The following is a 22972-nucleotide window of genomic DNA, read 5'->3' as shown; positions in this document are numbered from 1 at the left end:
TGTTCATATCACAGACAATGGCTTAGATTAACCCTCTCGCTTGTGCACAGCGCACGAAAGCATATTAAAAAAAGGACAGAATCAATAAGCAAATTAAAGTATTTTCGAAACATAGAAATAAAAGTCTAGTCACACGACAAATACTCAAAAACATCACTTGGACTGCAGCATGAAATAAAAATTGAAATTACTTTTACTCGTAACATTTACCGGTGACCTTTATTTAAATAAACTATTCCAAGATAGGTTTCAGAGATAACAGAAAAAAATTTATATTATCTTCAAACTTCGCACAGTGGCGGCAGAGAATATAATTATGAAGCGTCAAAATATTTACTTGCTGACTAGGAAATTTGTAATTCATGTTGTTTTAGAAAAGTATTTTGGCCTATCTATATATTAATACGTGAAGCGAAAACTTTGTATCCCTTTTTACGAAAATTGCGCGGACGGAGGAATATGAAATTTTCCACACGTATAGAAAATATAGAGAAGAAGTGCACAATGCTAATATTTTTTTTAAATAATGCATCAAAGATACATTATATCGATAAAGAAAACATTACACACACTACATACCATGTATTTGACGCACACACGCATGCATACTATTAATTGTCAAACTTTTGTTCTTGAAGTCTGTTGTCAAATTGAGAATAGATTAAATATTGTTTGTCTGTATTAATATTTTTTTATAGTGTAGCCTTGTATAAAATACAATCATAACAGTGTACAAACTTACAATTCCAATTAATTATAGTCGAATTTCGACTACTGCGGGACCTCTAGTTAACATAAGGACGAGTTCAAATCGTCCGAGTAGAAAGCAATTACGTATAAAGTGCCCCAATTCTAAGACCTGACGATTCTATATGTAGTTCTAATTCGTCTGTAGCTCTGAAACGACCCCGAGATTCTCTCGCTCATCACCAGATACTCAATGCGCTTAGTAATTCACCACGGTACTCATACGCACTGCAATAATGTATATCAAAATTATATTAAAAATTAAATAGTATGAACTTTCTTATTTTAAAATAGGATTAATTTTACAATGTTACATTTTCGAGGGGCAAGTACCACGACATGGCGATTTATTTTTTATTTTTTTCTAGTTAGTTCGTATTGAAAAACGTATAATGTAGATGATGCAATTCTGATGATTAATAAAATAAAACAGAGCGATGTCGATTGTACGATGGCTGTATTTTACTTTCATCAGTCCAAAAACTCGTTTTAAATTAGATAAAATCAAATGTTCTAAAGATCTGGTGGCATATGATATGAGATTAAGGGACCATCTCCAACTAATTATTGACATTGTTAAATAAAGGGAGAAACATGAGGGAGAAAGAGAGAGTATTATCATTGTTTGTGCGCCAAAAAAAGAAAAGTTTTGACTTTTTTTATTGCATAGAGGGGCGGACGAGCTCACAGCACACCTGGTGGTTACTGGAGCCCATAGACATCTATAACGTAAATGTCACCCCTCACTTTGAGATATGAGTTCTAAGGTCTCAGTATAGTTACAACGGCTGCCCCACCCTTCAAAGCGAAACCCAACGAAACTGCTTCACGAGAGAAATAGGCAGGGCGGTGGTACTTACCCGCGCGGACTCAAGATGTCCTATTACCAGTTAGTAAACTACTTTAAATTCTCATCGTGTCCAATCGTGTCCAAAGAAGTGACCTCTCGAAACGCTTGGTATTATCACTTAGACCACACGCGCAGATCACATGGACACACCTGCAGCGAGCGACACGGGAACTTTAACGAACACAACTGAACATATTAATACAACATTTAAACCGACGTTAACAAACTTCTTTTTTTAGTTCCACTAGTTTTTTTTTTTTCGTAGGTATTTATCGAAAGTTCGGGAGTAAAAAGAACTTTGAACCCAATAGTATGTATGGACTTGGTCTTCTAGAAATAATACTACGTTCATTTTATTACCATAGGAGGTAGAGCCGCCACCGGTGACTGATAATCTCGACTATAAAACGGGAATGTGATTAATCATCCCTATTTCTACAAACCAATTACATATCTCAGTTTGTAGTTTAAGGTAGATTGGATAAAAATAAAAATACAAATCACGAAATCAATTTTTCAATAAAATCCCAGACAAATGCGTGTGCGCGGTACCACTTGGCATCGTTACTCATGACCACATCAACCACTTTCCATGGAGTAGTCCTGCGGCATTAATACGTAGAAAATCTAGTATCATTAACATCAGAGCAATGCGATGTCCATCTGACTATTGTATACCCAGGAATGGATAAACAATGGATAACTGTATCAACCGGCTTCTGCATTGTCTCGCCTTAACATTCATCATGATACCTCGGAAAGGCATTAACATCCATCTACCTCACCTACACGTTTCGTTCCGCTAGAACACTTTGTGGGGAATCCAAGAAGTAAGCTATTTTTGAATCCAATTGATGGTTTTAAAACTAAGTCAGGTGCGAGTTCCACTTGCATACCGCAGGTTCAGTGCATTAACCTGTACTTGGTCAATTGACATTTTTATTCCAGTGTCGAGCTCACTTATAATCACTCCATGTTACTTGATGGAAAATTTTAACCCTCAGACAAAGCCCACTGAGTTTATCGCGGGATCTTCTCAGTGGGTCGCGTTTCCGATCCAGTGGTAGATTCTGCGAAGCACTGTTCTAGCTAGGGCTAGTGTTAGCCACGTCCTCTGGTTAGAGACTCGTGAGCTTACGTAATCGCCCGGTTACGCTGGCGTAACCCCCTAGCTTGGGTAGAAAACCAAAAAATAATGGGAATTTTTATGACAAAACAAAAAACGCGTCTCTTTCTTAACACTAAACATACCATAACGGTTAAAATGACCCATTTTGAACTTTTGCATTGAAAATGCACGTATCATCATAATTTGGGTTCATGACTTTTTCGTACCAATTAATCGACAGTTATTATACTTTTTGTTTTGTTTTCTTTATTTTGAGTAGAGTTATTTTGAGTCGTATACCGTTATCTACCCGATATGGTAGAAATAGGAACCAGTAAGTGTTCGTATGATTAGTGTTAAGAACTCTCTTAAACGTTCAGTATGAATATCTGTTAATATTCACACAAATTATAGGCAGTCTGTGAACCGATTGAACAGTCTTCGTGGCACGCCTTAAAATAGCAATTCTAAATCAGGACAGACAAACGCCGTGCGTGTAGGTACGCACTAATAGAGTTGCGTCGCCATTTTTTGACCACGAAATATTTAATTTATTCATTTGTTTTTAAGTCAAAATGGAATCAACACCCCGGGTTACGGGGACGGCTGAGTGAGAGATCTGCCGAAGTCGTTAGCTTTAACTTCTGTAATTACCCGTATGTTATGGAAACAAAAGAGAGTTTTATTATCACAAAATATGGCACAGCGTATCCTAATCTTTAATCAAAACAACCTGTAGGGTATATTGTCGTATGTGATTCATATGCGGCGAGCGCTCCCCAAGGCCACGCGTCCGAGGCGACCACGTGGCGCAAAGAGCGACGACCTGACACAGGGCTGTACTCGTAATATTTACTATAGTAATATTTTTAAACGAAAATACCACTAAACAACATGTTTTAGATGGATAAAAGTATCATTTATTTTTAATAACTTAAATAACTTTTCAGTTTGATGTGGATTTCAAACCTATTTCTTTATTGTTTTTTATAGATATAGGTAGTTCAATTCCTACCTGGGTACTTGATTACTAGAGTCCATAGTCGGCATAAATACCATCACCCACTTTTAAATGTAAAGTCCAAGCTTTTTATTTATTGCTTAAATGGGTAGAGGAGCTCAGAGCCCACCTGGTGTAAATGGTTATGGTGTAAATGGTATGGTAAATGATATATGGGTTGTAAGGTTTCAGTTTTTAATGTACAACGGCTACCTCACCCTTTTTTTTTTTTTTTTTTTTAACGCTGGGGAATCCATTTACGGATACCCGGTCGAGAGGGGTAATAGACCGGGTTATGTCGGACTCCGGCGCCTCCAGAGAAGAAGAGGGAGAAGAGGAAGACCAAAGTCGTCCTCTTCTTCCAATTCCTACCGGGAGACTACGCCTTGAGAAAGGCGCGCGAGGCGCTGCGCGGCGTCTACCACGCAGGACCCGCCCCGCAAAACCGACTACCGACTAAACCCCATCGAGCTCCACCACTCCGACTCCACGAAACCTACGGTACCGCACAATGCGCGCCGCAGGCTCGCCGTCGCCGGTACCCATCCTGACAATAGGACGGGATCCAATCCCCGGGAAGATCCCGCAGGACGTCGTCTCAGGAGACACCGTGAGTGGCGCATAGGAGCCACCTTGCGCCGCCTCACCACGGAACCGACAGCAGAGCACTGGGCGCCCCCGCACCCAGTACCCAACAGTCCCTACGGGAGATTAACGGGAGCATCGTGCCCGCGTCGCCCACCCCGCCTTCTTCGCTGAGGAGCCGAAGAGGGATTCCACTCCCTTTCGCGCTCCTCAGCCTCGCGGAACGCCATGACCAGGTCGCAAAATCTGGCCATGGCCTCCCACGAACTCTCGTCCTCTAGCATGCGGGCAATGACAGCCCGCAAGGAGAGGTCCCTCCCCAGCACCGCGATGAGATCTCGCCGCGGGTGCTCCCAACGCGGGCACGCTTCGAGTGCGTGCTGAGCGTCATCATCCGGATGCCCGCACTGGTGACAACCCGGATGTGGCTCTCTCCTGCAAACCCTCCACAGGTACCTCCCGAAGCAGCCATGCCCCGAGAGGACCTGCGTAAGGCGGAAGGAGAGCACGCCGTGTCGCCGATCCGACCATGTCTCCAGCACGGGCACCAGGGCCTCGAGAGTGCGACGGCTACCTCACCCTGCGAAATGCATTTATAGTTATAGTTCATAATTAGGTACTGTCTCCCATTTGAAACTGCATGGTTGCCCCCGTTGCCCCGTTGCTGACATAGGGACGATTGCGGTACCTGTTTTTATTTTTCTGAGTCCATACTGTCAATCTAGTATCGGTAGTAACAGGGTCCCACAACGTAAACCGAGCCACCTTGTGATGTGAGTTCAGAGGCTCAATTATATCGCATAAAGTCTTTATATCCCGACCTTGCTGTCAGTCTAGATTAAAATTTTTTAATAAACTATTTCAATAGTAAATTGGAACAGCAATAAAACAAACTTTACTTTTACTGGCGGTCGGACGTCTTGTGAGTCCGCACGTACCACCGCCCTGCCTATTTCTACCGCGCATAAATGCGTTTCGGTTTGAAGGGTGGGGTAGCCGTTGTACCTACTGTTATTTATTTATTTATTTTTTTGTCTTTGTAAGCAGACGAGCATACGTCCCACCTGATGGTGAGTAGTTACCGTCGCCCATGGACTTCAGCAATGCCAGGAGCAGAGCCAAGCCGATGCCTACAAAAGTGTTAAAAGTGAGACCTTACAATTCATGTCTCAAGATGGCGGCATTTACGTTGTTGATGTCTATGGGCTCCGGCAACCATGGTGGGCGGGGCGCTCGTCCACCAATCTAAGCAATAAAAAAAAAAAATTCAAAGAAATACAATATTAATAGTTGTAGTCACAGCCCTAAATAACAAAATAACTGTAAATTTGGAAGCTTTCCGTGACGAGTCCTGGGCTATCCCGATGCGGTGCGATGACCCCGGGATGCCGGTGCAGGATCGCTGTTGATTGATGTGAGAGCCCTTAAGTTTTTTGTTACAAAACTACATTTTAAGTGGCCGATTTTTTTATTATACGTATTCCAAATTTTTGGAAGTCCTCGCTGTTTGTGACGTCATCACCTCCGTAATACGCTGCAGTGACCATAGTACAGTATATTGTTTGTCGTGATTCAGATTCGGTAGTAGATTCATTCGCGAAGCAGTTGCTCTTGAGTTGCTAGGTCTCCTTCGGAGGCGTTCGTGCAGCTGTTAGCAACCCCTCTCCCCTCTCTCCTGGCTGAGCCTTTGCTCGCCCACCTGTCCTGGTGAAACTGGAAAGGCCTCTGGGCTACAAGTAATCCCTCATTTATAAAAAAACAAAAAGTATATTTTGTTGTAGTCGTATACAATTGACTTCTGGAAAATCTGACAATTATTATTATCTATACATATAAATAAAATTGGAGTGTCTGTTTGTAATATTGAAATAACTGCTTTTTACTACATGCATATGAATATAAATACGGTACATACACCAAAATAGCATTTTTTACAATTTTTGTTTGTCTGTCTGTTTGTTCCGGCTAATCTCTGAAACGGCTGGACCGATTTTAGCGAGACATTCACTGATAGGTAGCTGATGATATAAGGAGTAGCTTAGGCTACTTTTTTAGAATAGCTTCGCCCCGCGGCGTCACTATTTAAATAATAAATGACGTCCTTGTTGAAGCTTTTCTCGAGTCCATATATTGTAATGTTTAAATTTAATATTTCGCCACGTTTGTTACAAATGATAAAAAATAATAACAAACGTATCTTGCTAACAGAGAATTTGTAGGCACCTTAGTATAAATAAGGAATGTGAATGTATTAAATTTTGACTAAGATCCTTTAATTATACCTACTTGTACATCAAGAGCTTGGTGCAGTTCGGAAGGCCTCAGCTCACTTACGCTTAACCAAAGTAGCCCATAAAATACTAAAAACCAAGACACGGGACTATTTATCAAAAACGTTCCACTATTTACATTACAATCGAAACAAACAAAATGTACAAGACGTTCTTTTGAGAAATTCCAAGAAATAGGGTTCATTATAACAATTTTGAACTGTATATTGTTTGTATGCATGATTTTATAATGACAAACGTTTTCTGTTCCACATTTGCATATGTTTTATTTTAGAAAATAAATAAATAAATTTGGGAATTTCGAAATGTGGAAATTACACAATGGGAGCTACAAAAAAACTGCGCCTCTTTCTGCTCACGGATTATAGACGAACACGATCATATAAACATGAACATCACCACTTTCCCGCATGTAAATATTATCTATATATTAATACGCGAAGCAAAAACTTTGTACCCCTATTTACGAAAATTGCTCTGATCAACTCAAACCGGAGTGGTGCTAACACTGGCCCTAGCAAGAGCAGTGCTTCGCAGAATCTACCACCGGATCGGAAACGCGACCCACTGAGAAGATCCGGCGAGAAACTCAGTGGGCTGTGTCTCTGAGTTAATTCGCTCGTCGAGCCCTTCGTCGCAAGCGACGGATTCGACCAGGACGGTGACCAGTGCTTATGGTACCTAAAAGCACCGTTAATGGATCAGGAGGATCCGTAATGGCGTGCTTTGGGCGATGTCGACTGTTTACCATTCGGTCTACAGGATCGGGTATGTAATTTCCAGCGGCCACGAAAAAAGGGTTCTCATGTAGTGCCCCCTTCTCGAAATGGGAAGCCCCGTGAGCTCACCTACACATCAAGGAGAAGTTAATATATCCTCTCAAGGCTATCATCATAGGTAGAGAAAAAAAAAGTTAACAGTTCGACAAATATTTACAAAGGTTGAAACGGGCCGCCGCAAAAACCATTGGAAACGGGTGAAAACAATTTTAACTGTACTTTTATTATTTTATAGATCAGTTAAACGAAAATCGTTTTATTGTTCGCCGAACCTTTGTCTTGGTGCTTACGGATTTTATGGACGTAATGTTTTGAATTTACTGGGTGTCGTTGTTTTGTATAATTAAACCTGGGGAGGTAGTAGAATCTGGGTTCTCTTCATTTGTTCTACCCGATTTCAATTGTTTTGTTTTTCAAATATAACAGAAAATTAGTCAAAAGCGGCGGTATTTTGAAATGCAACATTTCCTACATATTTAAAAAAAAAAAAAAAAATTGTTTTTTTTTTTCATTCCACCATTGAGAACTATTGTGAGGACAGGGAAACCTCTATTTGTGTGCGGCGCTGATGTGTCGGCATCAATGGTTCTTGGTTATGTGGGTCACAAAACAACCATTAGTTACGATCTTAGTTCGTTTTATTATAGAATAGTAAGAACCCCTATCGAGGGAGATTTACACCCGTATCTTTAGTCGCTTACACGAGCTTAACTCGACTCGACTCAACCTCCAACGCGCGTTTTGGTATGATTAGTCGTAAAAATAAACTCCACTCAAACGTCCTTGGAAAAATTTCCTAACCGGAGTGAAGTAGGCGAACTGTCAAGTCAAGGTACGTCGCGACGTACCTTGAATGTTCCTCAAGGCTGGTTTTCTATCAATGTCCAAATAGTATGTGGACCGCAAATGGAAATATATGATATTGTTGTGCAATGGCCTGGATCTGTGCATGATTCCCGCGTATTTTGATAATTTAAGTTTGATAATATTTATTAATAAAGTAACTAGTTCGAGGTTAGACATTTGAAACTCTTTATTTTATTTACCTACCTATGAGACATATTTTGCTTACTACCTGATAAATAAAGTCAATGCGATTATAAGTTTTATTTATATAATAATAAACTGGTGGTTGTGGAAAAGCACTTCAACAACACGATGCAACCAAAATCACACAAAAGCGGCGAATAAAAATACAAAGCCGGATCCGAAATCTAAAATAATAATAGGTTAGAAAATAAATAATACACTTTCAGATTTACCGCACGCACACATATTTACGAATAACACAGCAACAAAAACATCAAACAAGTTCATCTAGTGTCAAACAGACAGCGGCAGCTTGACTTTGACATTAAACAATGACCATAGACTACAGAACTCTATGGGTTTGATGCTAGCTTGATCAAATTTTCATCATTATTACCTCACTCGAGGACAGATGAGGAATATTGTAATGGTCGACTAAAAATACCAAACTCGAGTAAGTTTGGAGGGAATTCTCAAGCAACATCGGATGAGTTAAGAGTGGAGGACTATTTTACGAAACGTCTAAAGATACGGGCATTAGGAGAGCTAAAACTTTTTATTTCTCTAATACACCCAAGAGCAGTAAATTGAGTGTTTTTTTTTCTAGATATTTATAAGACACGAAATGATGCACTATAATTTTGTAAAAATAATAAGAGACAGAAACGCCAATATAATTAAAATAAATATTAAAATAGTCCACGGAAACATTACGATTTCACTTTTACCATAAATCTTTTTATAAATCGCATTAATCCGATCTGTTGAGGTCGGATTAACTGGGTAAGTCACGCGACCCACTGACCGACTAGTCGGTCCGGACCTCAACAACTACGTTGTCACAGAAAAAAAAAATCAAAGAAACTTATCACGAAAATTAATTTTTGGGTCGAACCCACACGAGGCGCCCGTATCGAAAAATTGTCGCTTGACGACAGAGACAAAAAGCGCTCACTCAAACGAGAGTGAAAGAGATAGGCTCACTCGGAACAGGGCCGTCTAACGGTATTGCCGACGAAGTGTGTCAGTGGCGTAAGGCGATACTCACAAGCGACAGGTCGTAAGCGACGTTGTTGTCGTGATTCAAATAGCAACCTTGACCCATCGGCGCACGTTCGGAAGCCGGCCGACAGAGAACCGGTTTTCGATTTTCACGGTGCTGATTCACTAGAATGGTTCGCTTCTGTTTGATCGCTCGAGCACGAGTTTAAAACCTACCTCAAGAATTGAATGCGGATGTGAACTAGCAGTAGGGCGGCCAGCCCACGCCTGCCCGTCTGACTCTGCAGCGACGCTATCACGCGACCCGGACTGAAGATAAACGAAGACCAAAGTTCGAATCTACACTATGCAAATTGGTTCTTCTTAGAACGTGGTGGTAGGACCTGTTGTGAGTCCGCGCGGGTAGGTACCACCGCCCTGTCTATTTCTGCCGTGAAGCAGTAATGCGTTTCGGTTTGAAGGGTGGGGCAGCCGTTGTAATTATACTGACATTTTAGAACTCAATCTCAAGGTGCGTGGCGGTATTTACGTTGTACATGTCTATGGACTCTAGTAACCACTTAACACCAGGTGGGCTGTAAGCTCGTCTACCCATCTAAGCAATAAAAAAAAAACGTTCTTGGGGCTCTATTAGATTAATATTTAACAAAATCTATCAACGGTGCCTTCGTATTAATTACAACTTGACATCTGACCTCTAATGCCCAAGTTGCTATAGTTGAGACTTCGAACTGTTATCTGAAGTTTGAAGACGACATTTTATTTGTGTTGCTATGCTGCAATTAGGTTGACCGTGAGCTCGCCTATATTCAATTCACAAATGTGTGGCTACATAAAAGCCGATAATGAAATCAAAAGTCCAGGGGTATCATGATGAAGTCGAGAAACCTTCGTGTAATACAAATAAAGCCTGCCCATATTTTTTGGATTTACCGTTCCACCTTCATCTGCCGCAGAGCAGTCCGAACCAGCTAAAACCAGTACAATCCAGATCATATCAGTGAGTGGCGGCATTTGCGAAGCGATTTCGATGGGCTTGGCTAACCACTAACCACCAGATATGCCTACCCGCCTAGCGCAACAAATCATTCTTGTCGTACGTGATATTTGGCTCAACGTTCGCGTCCCACTCACTGCTTAAGATCAACCGAAAAAAGGCGACTTTCACTCATTTCTACAAACTCTGAGAGTAATTTCGAGCTGCAAAATGTGGACAGTTGCTGGCAGGCGATACCGGTAGGCGCACAGACACGCACCGCGTCTACGGTGGTGGTGCATAAATGTGGGCAGGTCTATTTCCTCATACATCTAAAATATAGTCTTCTTATATGTCTTTCGATCGACAAAGGCGACAATTCGGGACATTGATTTTGTATTTCGAAGTGTCGGGTAGGGTTATGGGACAATGCTAAATTCCTATTAAACATTAAGCTGCTACCGGAGCCCATGGACCTCAACAACGTAAATGCGAAAACACGCGGGATCCTGTATCAAAACTATAAAGTTTGCATATTTGAGGTTTACCGTCATTTCTTTTCTTTCTTTATCGTGGAAGTCGTTCGGGAACTTGTGTCAAGTACTTAAGTGTCTCGTCAGAAAAATGGACACGCGCCTGCGGAATCTCCTCAGCGACTAATTAAGTTATTCGAGATACAGGAATAAGGATTTGAGTCGAGGCAACAACTTGGCATCTGACGTTAACTTGGCATAGGCACAGTTTTCACTTTATCCATCGAAAAATAATCAGCTTATTATCATAGTTAGTGGCGTGGCGGCCACGAAGTATCGTCATATATTAAAACAACGTCACCAAATCATTTTGAATATGATAGTTGAAAATTATTTTCTCTGGACAAAGACGGACTTGGCCCAATGACTCTTGAAGGGTTCATTCACTCAGCCATCGGACTGGGGCCAAGCTGTACGTATATCATTTAATGATTCGCTTTTTATCAGTATGGATGGGTGATAATACCTTAACCCTGGAGCGAAGGGATTATCGGAGCTCGTAAACACAGCACATGCCTATAAGTTCCACCTTGAGGTAAGTCGAGTGCTGAATTACTTTATCTCACTCCTCGAACCGCAATATATGCTAGGTTCGCTGCGTATATAGTCAGAACGGTGGTATCAACCCGTGTGCGCTAGAACACTATTATACTAGACCTGTGAAAATTTTGAAAAATCTGCAAACATCCTGTGGTTTGTTTACAAGATGTTACTACTTCGTCATTAAAAAACTAAAAACCCGTAATAACATCCCGAGCACTTTGTGAGGTTTTTGATGTGAAACATCTATAGCCGCACGTAAAACCGATTTCTGGCGTGGCGACGCATGCCGCTATATGATGGTATATATATATACAGTCTATATGCAGTAGTGTGTACGGTGTGGCGACGCGTCGCCATGCGCAATCGACTGTGCGATTCTCTCCCACTCGATCCGGCGTTAAGCCATCTCTCTCGCTACACTGAGCTCGGATACCTATAGTGTATACTCCGTAGTGTATACAGTGTTGTTTACTACAGTACACATAACCTGTGTTTTACTTGAAAAAAAATTATTTTTTCGTAATATTTTATTTTATCATTATGACATATTTAGTTCCTATCACAATCTGTTCTTTTCTGCATATTACTTTTACAAAATAATGTCGATGTTTCACATCTGCTCGGCGCACACTGTGCGGTACCGTGGGTTTCGTGGAGTCGGAGTGGTGGGGCTCGATGGGGTTTAGTCGGTAGTCGTTCTGCGGGGCAAGTGCTTCGCGCGCCTTTTTCAAGGCGTAGTCTCCTGTGAGAAATTGGGGGAGGTGAAGGACCTCGGCTCTTCTCTTCTCCCCTTCTTCCTCTCAGGAGGCGCCGGAGTCCGACATAACCCGGTCCGTTACCCCCCTCGACCGGGTATCCGTAAATGGATTCCCCAGCGTTAAAAAAAAAAAAAAAAGGCGTCCCGTGACGGCTCACATTTTTTTTGTTGCGTGTGTGTTTGTGATATTTTTTATATTTCGTACATATATCATTAATTCTGAAGCTAGTTTCAACTTCAACTGTATTTTATGAAGTTTATTTTTATTTTATCAGACTAGTTGTACACTAACTGAACATGAATAAGCCTACGAATAGATTGACTGATTGATGTCTGTATTATTTTTATTGCTCTTGTACGAGCATACGGCCAGCCTGATGGTGAGTGTTTACCATCGCCCATGGACTTCAGCAATGCGAGGGGCGGAGTCGAGCTGCTGTTAAATTTTATTTATTAACTTTCAAGCTCGTCAGCTTAATGAACCCAAAGTAATATAATTATTTTTAAAAATGTATCATATTTGAAAATATTTGCGAGTCTTTAAATATCGTGGTGGGTGAGAGATATTTCGTCCAGAATTGTCGCAGCGGTCACGTTCGGAATGCAATTCGATATTGCAAATAGATTTTTTTGTTATTCGTTTCGAACCAATGTTTTCTTGCGACATGCGGTCCCAGGGCTGCCACCGTCCGAACTCAGGGTACGGACGTAAGAAACGTTGGATTGTTTTATATGAGAATAGCTTTTTCCCGCGACTCCGTCTCCGTGGAATAGTTACTTTGGCATACGCTAAATTTTTTCAGTTACGTAGAAAAGTGAAAATATTTTGAAAAATTATTTATTGGTGTTCTTATCTTATCGTGATGTTATACAGCCTATAGCCTTTCTCGATAAATGGGCTATCTAACACTGAAAGAAATTTTCAAATCGGACCAGTAGTTCCTAAGAATAGCGCGTTCAAACAAACAAACTCTTCAGCTTTATAATATTACTATAGATAATCAAAATTTAAAAAGGTTGCTGGTGTCTATGAGTGACGGTAACCATTGACCACCAAATACGCCTTATGCTCGTGTGCCTTTAAACCAAGAAAAAAAACCCACGACTATACGGTATTAAGGCGAATGGTAACCGTGGCTCATTAAAGTTAACACTAAGGTGTCCTTAATCCCATTACTAGATTCGGATACTCTCTCCTACTTGCGTCATATCCTCAATAAAATAACCTACATCATTGCCGTAATAAAAACGACAGGTCAATATAGCGCTTATTTTAATGCAGCTTAACTTTTTAAGTTATAGTCCGCAGCTGCAGTGCCTACTGGGGCAACGCAGGATCATATAATCGAAGCACACTATCCTTTTTTAGAGGCAGTTGGGTGAGAAAGTAGAGGAAAGAACTGAGTGAATGTACACAATTAACTACAAAAAGGTTTTAACACTTAATTGATATTATCATCAAGACTATCAGCTTAGGTAGGAAAAAAAAGGTGTGCAAGAAAGAGGCTGTGGTTAAATACTGAAACGAATTAAAGTTTTATCGTGTGAGGGTCAGCCCTGAGTCCCGCCCCGGCTTCGGGCCGACGACCCGCGCAATCGGGCTTCACAAGATATTTTGCGAAAACCCCTCAAGGACGCGCACTTGGCAGCCGAGACCAATCATACCTTTTATAATGACGTTTTTTTTTCCTTCTGATATTTATAACGCAAACTATTGCGTGCAGCGTTGGCTAACACAATGCGTGCAGTTTACGATTGATTTTTTTATATTATACTACAATATTAGAGCTAAATAAGTCAACGAACTTTGGCTAAGAATTGCGATTTTCTTTAAGCTAAGGTCGAAGGAGGTTATTGCAACTTTGTTATTAAAAATTGTTGTGAAACCTTATGGGATAGGACAAAGTCGCCAGAGCTCTCCCATCGGAGTCGAACTGTATATAAAAACGTTGAAGCTTATCTAAGCTTTTTATTGTAGTGCTTACAAAAGCTGTTTTAATTCAGAAATTGTTAGATATGAGTATTACCCTTACAATTGATTAGTTTATTACGTGTCTCAAGAAGGGTAACATTCACATGGCGTCTAACCTGCTCAATCACCACTTGAATTATAAGAGGTAGTAGTAGGCTAGTAGAAGATCTCGCGGGACCAGGGGATGTAGTGCTTGTTATTATCAAAGCGTGCTCACGAACTATGTACTTAATAAAACAATTAGGTAGTATCTATATATTAATACGTGAAGCAAAAACTTTGTATCCCTTTTTACGAAAATTGCGCGGGCGGAGGAGTATGAAATTTTCCACACTTATAGACAATATAGAGAAGAAGTGCACAATGCTAATATGTATTTTAAAAAAATTATGCATAAAAGATACATTAAATCAATAAAGAAAACATTACACACACTACATACCATGTATTTGACGCACACACGCATGCATACTATTTATTGTCAAACTTTTGTTCTTGACGTCTGTTGTTAAATTGAGAAACAAAAGAGAGAATTAAATATTGTTTGTCTTTATTAATATTTCTTTATAGTGTAGCCTTGGTGAAATTTGTGATTACAGAAGTATAAAATACAATCATAATAGAGTACAAACTTACAATTCCAATTAATTATTGTCGAATTTCGACTACTGCGGGACCTCTAGTATGTTATTAATTCACTAATTGCACATTGGCTTACGTTAACGTAGCCTATAGCTAGTAGTTTATTTAAGCTTCACTTTCGAGAGCGGTCTCTGAGCACCCTGTATTTATTCTCCTATGTCAAGTAAATATGTCACAGTGTAAAAATATATCAATTTCGTCTGTTCTAAATCCGTATTATTGTTGTTCAACTAAGAAACCATACTTGTCATTGCCTTTAAGGTTGATTATTAATTGAATACTTATGTTATGTTGACATCGTGTTTGTTCGTCGCACGTTTCTGAAATAGACTGGGTGTTGACTCATAACTTAAATTTTATTTTTAGTTTTTGAGTAACTCTAAATACATTTTAAAAAAAGAACACAATATTCCTAACCTAAAAGTACATGTTATAACTTAAATTAAGTGCTATAATCTTAAATGACACGTGCGTATAGGAAGCACATTACGAATACTCCACTCTGAGATATAAAGCTGGAGTCTTAGCAGCTTTAGAATGTAGGTTGTTCTACCGAAATACTTTGTACTTAATTGCTCGCGGTAGAAATGGGTTTGGCTGTGGTGCGTACCCATACGTATATATGTACTGTCATATAATCAAGTTTAAACGCGAAGCAGCGGTTAAACAAAACAATTGAAATTCGAACTTATGGTTTTGGCTCTTGCCACCACTAGACACCTAGAAAAATTTTTTTTTTTTACTTTTATTTAAGGAGATTATTTACCTAGTGACTATGTCACTTCATTGTGCAACAAAAGAGAGTAACAAAATAATTATACAAAAAAATAAAGGAAAGTGTTATCGTCTCTGAAGGCCCACCAAAACTATTTTATAAAGTGACTTAGCCATTTCGGATTCCGGAAAGGCTAATACGTAATTTACATCTGCAACTTGTCGAAAATCTGTATGTTTTGCAAAGAATTGTTATCTCAAATCATCGTTGCGCGCAAACTCCATCATAATGTGAAAAGCATCTTCTACTACATCACAAACTGAGCACTTGGGATCAGGAGCCTTCCCCAATGAGCAAATTTATTGAGTGAGACGTGCTCGGAACGAAGTCTGAAGAAAAATCTTAAGGGCCAATTAAACGACTAAAACCATAGTAATATTTAAATGTAAGTTTTCAAAGTAAAAAACGAAAAAAAAAAAGCAAATTGTTTGTCAGTGGGTGTAAATGTGGCGCGTGCCAGCACGGATAGCCGGCGGTGCGCGACGACCGCCGCTGCTGGCTCTGATTGCACATCACTCGCCATTTTGGTATAACAACACCCGAACAACGAGGGCAAACTCCAACCTAACAACAGACCAACTAATCTTAGATGTCGATATTATGGTGCAGTTGCCAAAATTTACTGATTCGTTCTGTGTCAATGCTTTACCTATTTACCATTTTAAGCCGAGACAGTTTATTGTATGCAATTAGGGAATATGTAAGCGAGCTATAAAACAGTATTCAGCACGTGGTGAATTGTTTGCTACTCTAACGTTTTGTTTGCTACTAAAGTTTGTTTACTGGTGGTAGGACCTCTTGTGAGTCCACGCGGATAGGTGCCACCGCCCTGCCTATTTCTGCCGTGAAGCAGTAATGCGTTTCGGTCTGAAGGGTGGGGTAGCCGTTGTAAAACTATACTGAGATCTTAGAACTTATATCTCAAGGTGGGTGGTGCATTTACGTTGTAGATGTTTATGGGTTTCAGTAACCACTTAACACCAGTGGGCTGTGAGCTCGTCAAACAATTGGCTTGGCAATAAAAAAAACCTTGCTGATGTCCACGAGCGATGACCAATTACTATAAGGTGGGCCGTGAGCCTGTCCGCCCGTCTTTGATAAAGAATTTATTATAAATGAAGAACGCATTTGTTTCAGGTAGTGCAACAGAGTGGCGGCGTCCAAGTATGGCAGTGGTGGGCTGTCAGTCGGCTCCGGCGTGTCGGTGAGGCGCGGCATGAAGTGCGCGGGGGTGGCGGGGGCCGGTGCCTCCGACGACCTGCTGCTCAGCGGCTGCTGGCTCGACCCCAAGCTGGAGGCATCCTCGCCGCCACCCGCCTGCCACGACCTCATAGACTCCTTACTAGCTCCTCCACCTTTAGCCGAGCTCAAACCTCTGCCCCCCTTCACCGGCTACACTGGCCATCTCTCCATCAACGGCATCTCTGGCCATCATTTCCACGCCATCGCTCAACGCCTTCCGGAGGAGAACAATAATTACCCTACTCAGAGCGGCTACGGGACTGACCACGACGTAGTTTCTTCGTCGACGTGCGTAGCCGACGCAGAGCCTCCCGATTTGGAGGACGTCAAGCCTTTCTTGGAGCCGCAGGACACGAAACCTTTTTCGGAATCATCGGGACCCGGTGCGCCTGATTCCTGTGCGGCGTCCTGCTCCCCTCCTGCTAAGCTTTTCGAAGACAATCATAAACAAGACATGTACGATATTAGCTCGATAGAAGACATTGCGGCCATCATCGGGTCGGCGATAGCGGACACGACTGTCCCTAACCAGCCCGAGGATCCCGACCGGAATGACTCTCGAGATAGCTGGATGGACATCGACGCCCTGATATCGGGCGCCTGCAGCCAGCACGGCGACAAGATAGTCCCACACGATCTCTCCGAATTCGGTCTGCCGAGTTCACCCCCGGCTGCGCCGCACAGTCACAATACGAACATAGATTTTCCATGCAAAAACCAAGACTTCAAAAGTGATTTCCTGCAAAAGAATTTGAACGCGGGCTCGACGCTTCAGACGCTGCTAACTCACGGCTATATGCCTCTACTACATAATAGGCTGCAGAACGGACCTCCGGTGAAACAGGAGGCGCCCAGTTCGACCAGCTACGGCATGGACGTAATATCGACATCATCGCCTCCCGGGAACGCCGTGTCCACGACGGACGGGGTCAGCGGGCTCTTGAACGGTCGATACGCATCGCACTATGCACTAGGTCTGAAGTCGGACGGCCTGTGCAGTCCAGATCGCATCATCGGGTACCCTCACGCGCACACAACGACATCCTCAACGTCAAGTAAAAAAAGAAGTCGCGCGAAAGCAAAGCAGGGCAACAACGGCAATAACATACACGGCACATCATTGGCCTTCCCCTCCGCGACCGCCGCTGAGCTGAGCGGTTTGTTAGGTAAAGAGAAGCCCGTCCATCGCTGCGGCATCTGCAATCGAGGATTCCTGAACAAATCCAATATTAAAGTGCATCTCCGCACCCACACGGGGGAGAAGCCGTTTAGATGCGACGTCTGCGCTAAAGCGTTCAGACAGAAAGCGCACTTGATCAAACATCAGCAGATACACAAGAGGATCGGGAGAGACTGACGCGCTCCGTCGCTTGTGTCGGCTCAAAAAGCATTTAATGTGTGCGTGCCTGTGTGTGTGTGTGGCCCTACGTAATGACTACATTCCGTATACATAGTTTAAGGGTTATCCACGTATTATACATTAGTTTTAAGGTCAAGTGCAATGTTAACTAGTTTTAAGACTCTCCAGAATTTTATTTGTAGATTATTTGTTCATAATTAGTTTTTTTTTTAATCTACTATTTTCGTTCATTCCATTTTATTGAGTTGTTTAGTCCTCGTTAATGATAATGATATTATTACGTTTATATATTTAGTTATTTAGGACGTTCGGGCTAGAACGACGATCGCTATACATTCGGAATTATGCGATTAAAAATATATGCTACTTATAATTCTTCTATATGAATTACTCCGATTACCTACTTATAGTCAGATTATTGATTAATAAATATAAATATATGTATTATATTATTAGGTACTTAATTAATATAAATAAAATATGACAAAGCGAACGAGGCTAAAACTATATTTCTAAAACATGTTTATTTTCATTTTTCATTCATTTAGTTATTTAATAATCATTTCGTATTTTCATCCATTTTTGCATATCCAATCCGATACAATATGGAGGTATGAGTGCATTTAAGGTATAAATAAATAGAACTAAAGACGGACCTAGCTAGGAATTCGTATTGTGTCATGTGCAAATATCCCGTTGGTATTCAAATTATTTTTATTAAATTAAATGAAATCTAATATACCCTTTGTCCATAGCTGAGACGTAGACACAGATCTAATAAACAAAATGCCTTACTTACTTTTTATCATATTGTTCTCTTCAAACAACTATCTGAATGTATCTAGTTTGATCAGTTAAAAATACATTAATTTGCATTATTTGTGACCAATCATTCTTGGCTACGTTTAGTCAGTACTTGTTGTAATAATTTTACATCACATTGGATTTTGACTTATTCAAATAGCTGTATCACTCACGGTAATTGAATCGGTATTTTTAAACACTTTATACAGAGCCGAGTCTAATGTGAATTGGTATAAATAATTCCCAAGTTTTCTTTGTGAATCAGATAAAATGACACATGTGTAAGTAGCAAAATGTAATATAAAAATAAACAACAGAATACATTCTTAGGCTTAAATTCATGGAATCTCAATAAAAATAATGCGATGGTGCTAATGCCCGAGTGATATCAAAATAGCTTGTCTTATGAAAAGTCGAAGAGACTTGATACGTTACTGTGTTCAAAATGAGACCTGGGATTGCTCACGAAATCTCATGTTTAGCAGCATTCAATGGCGACGGCTGATTCAAAATAGTCTGCTCTCGTCTATGATTGATATTTTTAAGAGAAACAAATTGACAAATCTTCATCTGAATGAGATTAGCGTTAGGTTGACATGTTTGAGCGTGCTGATAATCTCATGGAGGAACAATCCGAGTAGATTTTTTGAATTTTTTTGGATTAATGTTTCTCCTCTATCACGAAGGTATTTTAACTTTACAGGATCACTCGATGTCGGAATTGGACAGGTTTGAGCCGCGGGACACAACTAGTGTAGTATGTTTTATCATGATCTATTTACAATTATTATTATTCGTTCATATAAGCCAGTGCATATTCTATATACTTTTGTTTAATTGGAGCATTAAATGACTTATTTTCTAAAATACTCTTGGTTTTGTAGAACTCAAATCGTCTGAAACATTAAAAGGTCGTATGTTGAACTTATAATAGAGAAACGATAAACTTTATGTGTGAGGAAATTAAGATAATCTTTTCTGTGTACGATAGCCGATATACTTATTGATATGTTTTTTTTCTCATTTAATACTCAATTGTAGTTCCTCTTTTATTTAAAAACGTACTTCAAAAGAAGACTACTATAAATATTATCGTTTTATTGTATTTTTTTAGAATTCAATAATTTTTTGTTCCGATTTAAGAATAATCTAGAAGCCGATACAATCAAGCCTTTTATTTTTTATTAAATTAATTAAAATATAAATTCACTATTACGACTTTATTCTAAATTAATCTTATGGAAACGGGAAATTCCATTTCTTTACCATAGTCACGGTAATAAGTATCATTAGACGGAGAAATTATTTTTACGTGACGAATTTTAAATACCGAAAGGTTTTAATCGATTATATGTAGTTTAAATCTAATAGCACAGAATCTACTTATAAATGCTAGTCTACTGAAATCAGACAATCGGTTCCTCAAGTCTATGCTCGTTTAGAGCGTGTTCTGTTAAATGCGGCGTAGCTAGGTTAGCAAAAATTAACTATTTATGTCTCGAAGAAAGATGTTGTATCTTCCACTTACTTCCTTTTTACTGGTGATAGGATCTCTCGTGAGTCCGCACGGGTAGGTATCACCACCCTGCCTATTTCTGCCGTGAAGCAGTAATGCGTTTCCGTTTGAAGGGTGGGGCGGCCGTAACCACTTAACACCAGGTGGGGTGTGAGCTCTTCCACCCATCTAAGTAAAAAAAAGGTAAATAAGCGTACGTTGTGGATGTACTGGAACCGGCCTTAGTGGATCCTTAGTGCTCAGTGTGAGATGTTTTACTTCGTACAGCTTCCCTTCGTTTGCCACTAGGGGCGCCTTTCCAACTTAATACAAATTTGAGTTAACTTTAACGCGATCGAGAAGTTAAAAAACTCACACTGATATCGTTTACTGATCTACGTAAAAGTGAACAGAAAATAACAATTGTTTTTAGTACTAATGCGCTACACATACCTACTCATAGATACATTTTGGCTGAGCCTTTGCTCGCCCACCTGTCCTGGTGAAACTGGAAAGGCCTTCGGGCCACCAGTAAACTTTCAATCATAAAAAAAAAAAAAAAAAAAAAAAAAAAAACCTACTCATAGAGTCGTGCACGCGATTCGGCGGAACTGCGTCCGGGAAGCGAACGGAATATAAAAACAGTAAAACACGGCCACAATAAGGCCCGGTTGCGTAACGAATTAACTAATTAACCGAATTCGCTATTGCGAACGTCCAGCTCTAGATAGGTTAAGGACTATCTTCAAGTTAATTACTTGTTGCGTAGACAGACAGACACTTGTTTCGTTCGTATAAAATAACTGTCGGAAATCACAATATTCGCATTGTGCATTTTCCTGATTTATGTGTCGCTCGCATATGTGAATCAAAATTGAATATGTAGACAATTAAAATCACGTGTCAAACGAAAACTGTTAGATGAAGAACTAACGTTACAGAAGATTAAAATCGCAACTCAACACAAGCTCACATTACATCACATTCTTATTCTAACACCATCTCGTAACATTTAATTTTAGTGGTCTTGTAACCTTAGTTAAACCAAACATACATTAATTACATTCCCATTAAAATGTAAATACATCAGTAGAATTATTCAAAACATTATTAATTCATCACAAATCTGCAATATACATTAACAATCATCACACTGTCACTACTACAATATCATAGAGTGCCTATCTTATTTCATTGCTCTAACTATAAATAAATAATTAATTAGCAATTTATTTCGTAAGCACATTTGTCATTATCACTCTCTTTTAATTCATTTCCTCTGTGTCAATACAAAACCATGACAATATAAATAGAGTAAATATTTCTTGACACAATGATGAAGAACAAAATCACATTATAAATTCTCGTTATTATAAAGTCCAGAACAGGTAGTAGGAAAAAACGCTGCGCTTGAAACACCGCTGTAACCGCGGCGGCACACCGTGGGCTAAACGCGCGACTGTGAAACGCTTCAACGAATTAGAAAATAAATCTAACTTTTTTTCTCATAATGTGTACCTTGGAAAGTATGTTTGCATTGTTTTAATACTTTCTCCGGTGCACAAAAATCTTGAAAATTTTTTCTGGCCTAGTTGTCAGTTGCGTCGTTTTGGTGAATAAACTAAAGAGAATCAATCGTTTATCATCCAAATACTCTGAAAACTTCAATTAAAATAATCTTGAAAAGTAACTCTTAAAAAACAGACTGGTTCCGAAAATAAATGACTATTATACAAATACATGTTGTTAAATCTACAAATTTTTCTTTCTTGAAAAAAAATATATTAGTGTTTCACACGCTGCGTTTCCCACGACACATGTGTATAGTTCTTAATAAAAGTACCTTTTACGTTATAAGCGTGTTAGTACGTAAGTATTTATTGATATTATTAATTATTATTATAGGATTATTATTGTATAGCCTTCCATTAGTTCAGTATAAGTAAGTACACAGGACGCGATACTGAGAATTTGCGTAATATGTATGTTATATATTTTTGAGAAGTTATTATTGTATAATTTTAATTTTTTACATTTAGTTTTGTAAATTTATGTAAAATAAATTGAGATTCTTTTTGTTAAAATTTATTTTGTTTTTTGTTTTACGTGTGATGCACCTTGTTAGATGAATAAGTGAAAAGATTTGACTTGGATTTTTGATGTGTAAAGAAGATACTAATAACATTTCGAAAGGATTTTTAACACGTTGACTGCCGTGTAGGTCACCAGTGCCCTACGCGGCGCACTGAAGTAATTATATCGATTTCTCTCTTCGATCCTTCTTACTAAGGTGCCAGAATTTCTAGTAGATTCTGGGAAAGATGAATCTGAAGATACTGAGAATGAATAGACTATAACACACATTAACATACAAAAGAAGGCGAAGTTAGGTAATCCAGGCGCTTAGTAACAGAAATCGACACAATTACTTCAGTGCGCCGCGTAGTACACCGGTGACCTACGCGGCAGTCAATGTGTTAAA

General features: G+C 39.8%; 1 protein-coding gene across 1 annotated transcript in view; it reads left to right on the top strand.

Moving 5' to 3' along the window:
* LOC101737149 (ichor) overlaps window positions 1-22577 on the top strand; it is a 48160-nt gene extending 25583 nt beyond the window's left edge. The window contains exon 3 of the mRNA XM_004924405.3: window positions 16727-22577. Within this exon, the coding sequence (XP_004924462.1) occupies window positions 16806-18188 (1383 nt within the window). The 5' untranslated portion in view covers window positions 16727-16805 and the 3' untranslated portion in view covers window positions 18189-22577. The remainder of the gene's footprint in view (window positions 1-16726) is intronic.
* Window positions 22578-22972: the final 395 nt, after the last annotated feature.

The sequence above is a fragment of the Bombyx mori genome, chromosome 15 (genome assembly GCF_030269925.1).
Source record: "Bombyx mori chromosome 15, ASM3026992v2".
Classification (NCBI taxonomy): Eukaryota; Metazoa; Arthropoda; class Insecta; order Lepidoptera; family Bombycidae; genus Bombyx; species Bombyx mori.
This window is presented reverse-complemented; position numbering and strand designations above follow the sequence as displayed.